Source organism: Sycon ciliatum, chromosome 4, assembly GCF_964019385.1.
Source record: "Sycon ciliatum chromosome 4, ocSycCili1.1, whole genome shotgun sequence".
NCBI classification, from domain to species: Eukaryota; Metazoa; Porifera; class Calcarea; order Leucosolenida; family Sycettidae; genus Sycon; species Sycon ciliatum.
The window spans coordinates 1,228,885-1,239,019 of NC_088646.1; the positions used below are offsets into that span (position 1 = coordinate 1,228,885).

Here is a 10,135-nt window from a genome sequence, read left to right on the forward strand (position 1 = left end):
CCAGATACAACCTGCCTTGGATTTTTGTACGGTTCCCCGTTCTTTTCCCTTTTTGTTTATTTTTTGTTGTTGTACATCAAATGGGGTAAATAATAATTTGCCGCGCACGTGACTCTCATGTGTTTCCATGGCAAAAATGGCGATACAAATCACTTGACGACTCATTTCCATCCTGTCACCAGGTCACCAAGGACAGCCAGCTACAAAAGAGGAGCTTCACAACACAAGCTTGTTGTACAAGTGACACACACAATGTCATGTACAATCAGATCATGCATGCGCACATGCATTTTCTCGTACACGGTATTCTCGACTGTGCGCTTTTTTTGCATGTCTGATTTTGTGATTTTGTGAGTCCAGCTTCTTGTTTTCACAATCAGGGAGTTAGAGAATCTGAGATCCATATGCAGGTGGTGTGTTTCGAAGTCCTGTATAATCGACAAAGTGAATACCTAGTACCTGCTAGCTTCTTCCATTTTATTCAGTCCAACCCAGCCTCAACTCAAAATTAATCGTCTACTGAAAAGTGCCCTTTGTAGATTGTCCATCATTCGACAATGACTCTCTTCCATTTTGGCAATTGCCTGGCGCTTTCGTATGCTCCATACTTCATTGCATACCGGTACTCCTCTCTACCAGAGTATAACGCCTTCTGGAAATGTCTGCGAGCGGGACTTGCTTATCTAGCAACTCAAGCAGTGAAAATGGTAGTACTGGCCACATTCTTTGCATCATCGGAAGGTGTAAATGGCAACAGTAAAATTGATTTTAACGTGGAAGTTATGAAGGGTACCATGGATTTGCTAGATTTTTTGGGTCTGTACGTGATCATGCAGCGTCTACGTGTGACGGGTCAAGGAGAGCTGAAAATATTAGCTGTTGGCCTGGGCTGGGGCTGTGCTGAGCTTCTATGTACTCAGTTGTTACCTCTGTGGGTACAAGCAAGAGGTACAGAATTTACCTGGGCTAATGTGCAGACAGCATTGGACAGCAATATCGGACTGATTCAGCATCTTACGCGTGCCGGCCTGGTGTGGCTGTGGATGCGTACGGACTTGAAAAAGCGCTTCCTGCCACTCGTCGTTGTACTGATGGCTGTGCTCAACTATCGCAGTATGCAGTCTCTGGCATTGCTGCTGCTCACCGATGACGTGTGGATGCAATTGCTGGCCAAGTTTGTTTATTCGGTCGTTGCCAGCTCGATCACGTTTGTCCTCTTTCTCACAGTGATAGCGAAGTAACAGCTGAGCTGAGACTTGACATAGCCATCTGGACATGAAACTCTGAAACTCTGCACAGTATGTGGATTTGTTGTGATAGTATATTCTTCACAATAAAATACTGCGACAGAGCTATCGCAACAGAGCTATCGGCCTTACTATATGTAGTATAGTACATTCTTCTTTTGTTGTCCTTTTTTGCACATTCTCATTTCTGTTAATTTGAGGATTTAGGTAACCCGCACACCATTTGCACATAGCAGCAGGCGCTGCTTAGATCTATCTGAGCGATGTCTCATGAAACGTCTGTAGAATAATACCCCTGTCATCGACTTTGTACATAACTTTCTCAGCTTTGTAGTATTTTTTACAAATTTCAAATGTTCCTCACGGGATCGTGCAATTGCCTGTTGGATTTGGTACCTTGCGCAGTAAAAGCGCTAGGAGTTGATGGACACAGCTGTCTTGTACATAATGTATGTGCTCGTCTTTGGCTTGCTCAGGATTTCTTTTATCAGGACACCATAATGTCTTCACCACCGCTAACTCTTCTGCTTGTATTTCATGTGCCAGCAAGGTACACGTGAAGGTACACGTGAATGTCCAGTTTGTACCCCCCTCCGAATGACTCGCTGGAGAGTATGATTGCACTTTGACTGCATTTCTCATGCTAATCCTCTACTTTCGGATTATTTTGAAACAACCATAGCATCGTGAATCTCTTTGAATTTCGAAAACTTATATGTTTCACTGAGGAAAATGACCGATTACATGCAGGCCCGGAGCATATAGCTTGGCCGCTTAGGAAATACATCACTCCTCGGTCTGTACTGGCTCACACACGGGTGCCTCGTAGCACAGCTGGTACGCTTCACTGTCCCCCCCCCCCCCCCATAGGCTTGGGGTGCGTCCACTGTAAACAAGTCGAGTCACCATGTAGTGGTGATCAGGAGAGGTAGTATTAAGGCAATCTTTCGACAGCCTGTTACCACTTGGCTACGGAGTAGCAATGCACACGCGGAGTGAAGGAATGACAACATTGGAATCAATATTCATTTGTCTCCAGAACGCATGACGTGGCGTCTATACAGGACTAGGTGCAATGTTGGCCATTATAATGAACATTCTCAGATGAATGCGCTAGCATGCACATAAAGTATGTGTGCGTGTGGGAATGTGAAGAAAGGAGTTTTAAAACTGAGCAATGAACTGGAAAGAACACAGCAACCATAGACTATGTACAGTAAAGTTTGTGCAAACAGTTTGAATATAGGATTGGTCATGACAAAAAAATAGCATCATCATCATCATCATCAGCAGCAATGCAATTAAAAAACAAGAGGCAGCAGCACCGTACACGCAACTTTCTTTATTCGAATCCCCTGAAAGTTCAAGCACAAGGAGAAACGAAAGAAAGGAGAGAGGGAGAGATAGAGAGAGAGAGAGAGAGAGAGAGAGAGAGAGAGAGAGAGAGAGAGAGAGAGAGAGAGAGAGAGAGAGAGAGAGAGAGAGAGAGAGAGAGAGAGAGAGAGAGAGAGAGAGAGAGAGAAAGAGAGGAAAGAGAATAAGACACAACTTGCACAATGTCCTATACTTGAGCAGCATTATAGCTCTGGATTGGAACTCAAGGAGAGCAGATTTCTTTACCTCCAATGTATGGTGACATCTTTGAAAGGATATGAAATTAAAAAAATCTCCATTGTCTACAATTGCAGATTGTAATTTTTTAACAGGACCATTCTCACTGGCATTGCCCTTCCTACATGGTACCATATTGGAGCAGGCCAGGAGAGATGTGAAAGGGAGGGGAGGTCCACGCACTGAGAGACATCTGTACAATCTCCAGCAGTCAAACACCTAACACGGTTACCAACCCTACAGCTGTAAGTAACTGACCTGGAAGAGAGTCAAATTTGAAATTTTGCCATTGGACGGTGAAATAAAATAAAAAAATTAAAATCTTTACAGACAACTTACTGGACCATATGTGCAATAGACCAATCCGTGTCCAGCGTTAGCGGTCCCTCAATCTCTTGACCCTCTGCAGTGACTGTGGCAATCTCAAACTGCCAATGTAAAAGGCACATGCAGATAATTTATTATCATATTACATGTATTTACATGTATTGTACACATGAAGATACACAAGCCGCACGCACACACATTGGCCCAGAAGGTCAACACGATCACCAACATGTCAAATGCACATCAAAACACAAGCAGATGATTGCAATCTGAGAATGGATGCCACGAGAAGAAGATTGTGTCAATTGAAGTCCACGCCGACTTGTCATACAATTCAACATTCTCTGAACATAGTAAGAACACACGAACAGTATGAGGGCGGAAACAGCTAGAGGTGCTTTTAAAACTTGTGTGAACCAGGGAGTAGTACAATACTCCCCTGGTGTGAAACATGTTTTCACTTTTCACTTCTCACCTTGCTGGATGCCCGGCAGTCACGATAGAAGAGAAGTCGCATGCAGCGCACCAGCAAGTTACGAGCCTGCTCTTTGCTGAGACCACCTGGAGTCTTCTCGAGTTCAGATCTCATGAGAGGCTATGCATTGCACAACAGCCAGCAGCACAGGACATGCACATGCACGTGTGATAAGCATGAAAGAAAGATACAGATCATTTTGAGGCTAAGCTACACCACCAGTAGCATTCAAAGATACTATGGCCTAGGTGTGCACGACTGCACGTACACACGTCTTCCTGCATGCCGCAGGGCGGGCTGGGTCAAGATCAGGACGGCCTCGCCAGACACAAATGCCACACACTGTCATGGTCATCACTAGCAGATTCCTTTTGTCCACAAGCTTCACTGTTACTATCAAGTGAATCTAGCATGTCCATTTTGGCTATTTCACCGCACCAGGTGCAGGCCTCATGCCCTATCCTACCCAGGGTATGAAACGGCACACATACTGTGATGCTCCAGCCAGAGAAACACAGGTTTACAGTCGGCAGTCTAGTTCGTCATGTCTGTGAAATGCCGTCAGGAGAATTCATATGCACAGTGAAACGCCAGCATAGCACGTAAACATCAGTAGTATTCCGTATGTTATACCAGTATCCGATGCAAAGGATACACACGTCATCGGTGAGCAGCAGCAATGCCAGAGACTGCATACTGCGATAGTTGAGCACAGCCATGCTATATCCAGGGTATGTGACACTGTGGAGTTGCACTGTATGATCATTGGCTGGCTGCCTTCCGCCTGGTAAGTTACTGTGGAGTGTACTACTCCCAGCAGCTGCATGTGTGTGGCTTACCAGTGCCAAGTGAGCTCCATAGCCAGTACCAACTACCGGTGCTTGATACGCTACTCCCAGCTTGTCCACCACTCCAAGTAGACTGGGTTCAATCAGCGAGAGAGCAATAGCAGCAGCAGCAAGAACACCAGCAGCAACAGGAGTGGTACATACAAAATTAAAAACACAGCACATGCAGAAGGCAGCTGCGCAGTCTTTGTGTGTTAGGCATATCCACGGGGGAAAACCATGGAAATCAGGAAGAAGAATTCTAGTCCATCCAGCTAGGCTCTTTCTTGCAAAACACAGTGTGGAAAAAACCTAGCCTTCTCTTGGCACAACTTGGGTCTGTGCAGCAACAGAAAATTGGACTTTCTGCATGCCCTCCACATTATAATCCATCCATAATAGTGTAGCATGTTTCTTTCTACTCGAACACAGCCAGAATTGCAAACTGAAGCATAGCCAGATGAGCTGGAAGGCTGGGACAGTGAACTTGGTTACTAGTACTGTACTCAAGCACTTACAATTCACCATCATCGACACCAGCAATCACAAGATGGTTCCAGTAGGGGTTCATCTGAGACCGCCTGTGATGCAATACCAACACCACGCATACGCACACGCACGCACACATGCGCGCGCGTGCACGCACACACACACACACACACACACACACACACACACATGCATATGAGCAGGCACACTATCTGGTGGGGCGCCAGGAAAAGTCACACTACGGGAATATGACAAAATGTGGAATGTCGGTATCATAGTTACCATCAATGATACTGTAGCGCAAAGTACCACACACACACACACGCACGCACACACACACACACACACATGCGCATATATCCCTTCCCATACACACGCACGCCTACTTCGTACGAACACACGTGTGTGACCATCACAACCATCCACACACATATCCAGCTTGTAAGAACCCAGTTGTACAGGCTACATTGTATGTGTGTTCGTACTTCTCTCCATGTGTACGAAAACATACCTGTGGTACATGACGCGGGTGAGAACGGAGAAGAGACCGTGGGCACTGTCCTTGTACGGATACTGCATCGACTCATCCAAAATACTACACAACCACAAACAGACACGACACACGCATGCATGCACGCAGATTACGAGCGAGAGCAAGATAATCTCTACGAGTGTGGGAGCAGATTCTGGCAAATCCCAGACGAACAGCCTGGCCAGATCAGAAGTTCAGCACAAGGAAAATGCCAAGGTATGGTGGCACCCATACCAGAGCGCCAGAACTATGTCCTGAACACTAATAGAAGGCAGACTTAGTAGTTGGCATAACACAATTCCGAGAGACAAGCATACTATGGCGCAACACTGTATGCATACAGTACTAACGCCAGCCGCACACGATAACAGCAGGACGGGCAGTTCATCGCCCGCTGTAGAAGTCATGCATCAGACTACAGTACTGTCGAGTGCAGAAGAACGGCCAGGCTAGGATTCCACCAAGCACAGCATACCAATGTATACACGGCGACTCAACTGTGCATAGACCATAGTACATGAAAATAAAAACGACCTAGGCTACGTGGCTGAGCCTCCAGTTCTTCGGCACCAGACAGTACGTAACATGTACATGCAATCCCAACTCAAGCTTTTCCGTGTGTGCGCTTCTTGGCAACACTTTCCACAACATGTCCGCAAAGCGCATGTAACAGCAGTTCAATGTGAGAAAAGAAAAAAACGCTTACATCCAGGACTCGAGGACGCTCTTCAGCTCCTGCATGTCGGCAATGTCACCGCTGCAACCCATGACACACTCCTTGGTGAGCGGGATCACACGCGACACACTGCGGAACCTTGACAGACTGCCATAGGAACCTGGGCAGAGCAAAGAGAACAGATACCATCGTGTAAGGCGGCACACAGACAGCAATCACCAGAAATTCGTTCCTGCTGCGTTTTCACCAATCTTCTACTCTTCGTACAAGTACATTCTTTCGTCACACCCGGCATGATGTCCAGAATTTACAAATTTCATCAGTTTGAGGGAGGTGAAAAGACAGAAACAAACTTCATTTCATTTTGTGTGCAATCTCCTCATCGAGAGGCTTGGCTTACACCGTTACACGGTATATCTAAGCACACAACCACAGGATCAGGAAAGCAGTAATGCTTAGTGCTGCAATGTATACCGTAATATTTACCAGAGAGAAGTGACGGCCGCATGCAGCTACAGTCTACCTACCCAAGGTGTCTGCAGCTATCATCACACCACCATTGAACCGTATGCCGAGCACTGACGTTCCTGTTGTGATGGGCTGACTGCAAATTGCAAAACAAGACAATAATACAAACAGTAGTAACGAGCAGAACCCACTAGTAAGAGAGAAGCATGAATGATGCATGAATGATACGGCAAAGGAGGAAAAAAAACCACAACACCGAGCTACACAAGCCCAGGCTCTGCCAGGATGAGCTTACATGTATGAAACAGATTTATTCTCTATGCCTGAGCGCAGCCAGTGGAGAGTAACACCAACTATAGCTCAGGTTAAAGGGGAAGATAATATAAAATCAAATTTTCACCAGTTGTAGTCTTCGGGGTGCTGAGTCGAATGGTCTTAGTCCGAGGAAGCTGAGACGCTCCCTTCCTCCTTTATTCCCAATCGAACTCGCCACTTCCACCAAAACTGGGTGACTGCTCCCTACTAGATGGGGATTTGTATGCAAAATGTTACTAAACGCGCCATTTCGTTCTTATATAAAAGCACGGATGACCGCGATTGGCCCATATTTTGTAGTCTTTCGGAAGCGGAGTCGACTGGTTTTGGTCCGAGAAGGCTGCGATGCAGCGTTCGGCCCTTATTCCCAATCGAACATGGTTGAATAAGCGGTCATGTGCTCATGCGTATCCCAATCACCTGGTCACCGTGCCTGCAGGCTACAACTTTCACACCATGGTTCAACTGAAAGGTTCAAAGGTTCAGCTCGAGTGCCAGGAACACACCCAAACATGCTGTAAGGCTTACCCTACAGGCACGGTGACAGTACTACTAGTACAGTAGTTGTCCACGTGCTGTGGACCTTGTATTTCGCGCGACTTGAACTGTGCCATGGATACAGGTAAAGCCGGAAACCGGCAAACACATTTAAAAAAGTCCTACGGAGGACCGAACGTAGGAAAGCGCTTTCCTACGGAAATCCGTAGAGAGATTTACGTATGAAAGTTGACCTCGCTCCCCGGCGCGCACGGCATACAGATGTTCATACGTAAATACGTAGAGCGAAACCTCCCTATTGTCTATTGGCTGCAAGGACGAGATCATTCAGTGCAATGCATACACATCACAGCACACCAACATGTGCTATTCTAGCATACAACTATCCCTATACTAGTGTATGTTACGCCGTGTGCCCCAGAGGAACAGTGTGCATAGCAATCACAGATCGAAACCAAGCGTGTTCCTGGTCAAGTCCAGAAACTAGTAACAACAAAATTAGAGTGGGCCTATTCCCTGGGCCTGAATGCCTTGGACATAATGCCATGTACACCTACGTGCCAAGAAGACCACTACACCTCCAATAAGATACTCAAGACTCAAGTGATTGTGTGGAGTTGATAGAATTACAAACAGTGTAAGCCGCAAAACACTCACGTCGTATGTTGTCGACCCTGGTCGGCCGCAGTTCTCATGGGAAACTCATGAAGACAACCTGGAGCAGGCCCACCACTCCACAAAGGGCTAGGTCTAGAATCTTTAAAGAAACTTGGTGAAGGAGCTGCAAACGCCATCCTTCCTTTTCGATCTTTGCTTTTATTGAAATCACACTTCAAAATCTGCTTGGAAAAATTGCGAGCAAAAGCTCGAGTTGTGCAGCGCCCAAAACAAAAAGTCGAATTCGCGAAACTTCTTTTTTTATACATGTACGTAGATCATGACTCATAACGACGTCACAGCACATGCTGCGTGACGTGACGCGTGTGGAATGATCATTTTGCCATTTGCGCAGTCAGTGAAGATACCGGTATTGATTATGATTGAATTGAGTGATCGTGATGAAGAGTGATGAACACTATTTCCTTTACTACGCTCGTACTGTAATAAAATTTCAGCAAGATGAGGAGAATGGCTTTTAGAGGAAGGCAGTGCAGTTGTCACCGCTTGCACTGTGCGTGCGAATCGAGCATCAGTTTGATCTCTTGACTGCGAATTATGCCAGTGAAAGCTAATTTGCCAGTTTCTACTGCTATTTCTATTTGAAGGCTTGTAGTGGCCATCGACCCATCGTGTTGAAAACCAGGAATATGGCTGCGGCTTCAGTGAATTACGGTATTGCTGATCTTCGGGTTAGCCAAGACTTCTTTTTGTGCTCGACACAGGATCACGGCGTTCGCGTTTACTGTGCGAGATCGGCGAAATGCGTGTCAACCATTCCCGAAACGGTTGCTGGCACTGTCAAAATGGTGGATATGGTCCATCCAAGCGGGCTGCTGGTAATAGTTGGTGGCGGCCGAACCCCATTATTTGAGAGTGATGGCGTAATAGCTTTCCTAAAGTGTGCTGATAATACAGTCGCTTACAAGCAGGAGCTGCCTGGAAGAATCTTGAATATGAAAGTACAACACGAGTGCGTAGTCGTTATGCTTCGCGACAGGATCTATTTGTTCTCAGTGGACTGTCCAGTGCGCCAACTGTGTGAAATTCCAACAAGAGATAATCCGATGAGTGTGTGTGCACTCGAAAAGGACATGTTGGCCCTTCCGCATAGGAGTGAAGCTCCAGGTTGCCTCCAAATTGTTGATATCAGTCAACGTCTTCAGCCTGCCTACTCACATGGTCACAGGACTGCGGGTAGCAGCAGCAGCAGCCAACCGGTCAGGAAGTTGATGGTGGCTAAGCATGAAGTTGCCATTGCAGCATTCAACTCCTCTGCGAGTATGCTAGCTACAGCGTCAACACACGGCACCCTCGTCAGAATCTTCAGCGTGCTTAGTCTTGATCAAGTGCATGAGTACAGGCGTGGCACTGAGCCTGCCACCATATTTTACCTAGGGTTCAACCCGATGTCGTCTTTACTGGTGGTGGCAAGTGACAAAGGCACGTTTCATGTTTTTGACATAGCTGAGCAGTCAAACAACCAGAGCGGCGTTCTAGCAGCAGCAGCGGGAGCACTAGCAAGAGTGCCGGCCGCTCTCTACAGCTACAAGAAGTTCACCATGTCGGAACCTGGGCCGTTCCGCTGTCACTTTCTTGACGACGACGAGCTTCTCCTGCTGTCCTACAGTGGCACAGCGTACTTGAGCAAGCTGATGAATGGGCAAGACTGCAAGCCCAATGTCTACTTTATCTTCTTCAATCAGTACCTGAATGCGGACTTGTGACGTGCTGGTCATGTGACCAAGGTAAGTACATGTACATGTACACGCTGTACCTGTGCTGATGTGTTGTGAGCTCGTGAATTCAGCACCCGGTGGCTGCATCACGCTGTAGATTCTGTCCACAAGCACTGTTGTGCGATTCCTATTTCCTACATGACATTGTGTTGTGTGTGTGCTACGTGTATGACGAGTAGAACTCAACAGTGTACATGTGTTGTGTGTGTGTGTGTGTGTGATGGTGTGTGGTGTGTGTGTGTGTGTGTGTGTGTGTGTGTGTGTGTGTGTGTGT

At 46.7% G+C, this 10,135-nt stretch overlaps 3 protein-coding genes across 3 annotated transcripts; 2 read left to right on the forward strand and 1 right to left on the reverse strand.

Annotated features, from left to right (window-relative positions):
* Positions 1-289: 289 nt before the first annotated feature.
* On the forward strand, positions 290-1,938 carry LOC135813808 (BOS complex subunit TMEM147-like). Its single transcript, XM_065326816.1, has one exon. The coding sequence runs from the start codon at positions 558-560 to the stop codon at positions 1,239-1,241; it is 684 nt and encodes a 227-aa protein (XP_065182888.1). The 5' UTR covers positions 290-557; the 3' UTR covers positions 1,242-1,938.
* Positions 1,939-2,243: 305 nt separating this feature from the next.
* Positions 2,244-8,349, reverse strand: LOC135813809 (proteasome subunit beta type-4-like). Its single transcript, XM_065326817.1, has 9 exons — positions 8,123-8,349; positions 6,712-6,788; positions 6,215-6,344; positions 5,488-5,571; positions 5,006-5,068; positions 4,500-4,581; positions 3,661-3,780; positions 3,198-3,286; positions 2,244-2,602 (listed from the first exon to the last, which is right to left on the reverse strand). Exons 1-9 carry the CDS (start codon positions 8,257-8,259, stop codon positions 2,590-2,592), a joined length of 795 nt encoding a protein of 264 aa, XP_065182889.1. The 5' UTR covers positions 8,260-8,349; the 3' UTR covers positions 2,244-2,589.
* A 1,005-nt stretch (positions 8,350-9,354) lies between these two features.
* On the forward strand, positions 9,355-9,849 carry LOC135813340 (WD repeat domain phosphoinositide-interacting protein 3-like). Its single transcript, XM_065326439.1, has one exon. It carries the CDS (start codon positions 9,355-9,357, stop codon positions 9,847-9,849), a length of 495 nt encoding a protein of 164 aa, XP_065182511.1.
* Positions 9,850-10,135: the final 286 nt, after the last annotated feature.

Coding starts and splice junctions, on each gene's coding strand:
- LOC135813340 (XM_065326439.1), top strand. CDS start 9,355: ATGGTGGCTAAGCATGAAGTTGCCATTGCAGCATTCAACTCCTCTGCG.
- LOC135813809 (XM_065326817.1), bottom strand. CDS start 8,259: ATGGCGTTTGCAGCTCCTTCACCAAGTTTCTTTAAAGATTCTAGACCT. Junction 5,069..5,487: donor ACCCGCGTCATGTACCACAG/GTATGTTTTCGT, acceptor ATTGCATCACAG/GCGGTCTCAGATGAACCCCT. Junction 3,287..3,660: donor ACTGCCGGGCATCCAGCAAG/GTGAGAAGTGAA, acceptor TTACATTGGCAG/TTTGAGATTGCCACAGTCAC.
- LOC135813808 (XM_065326816.1), top strand. CDS start 558: ATGACTCTCTTCCATTTTGGCAATTGCCTGGCGCTTTCGTATGCTCCA.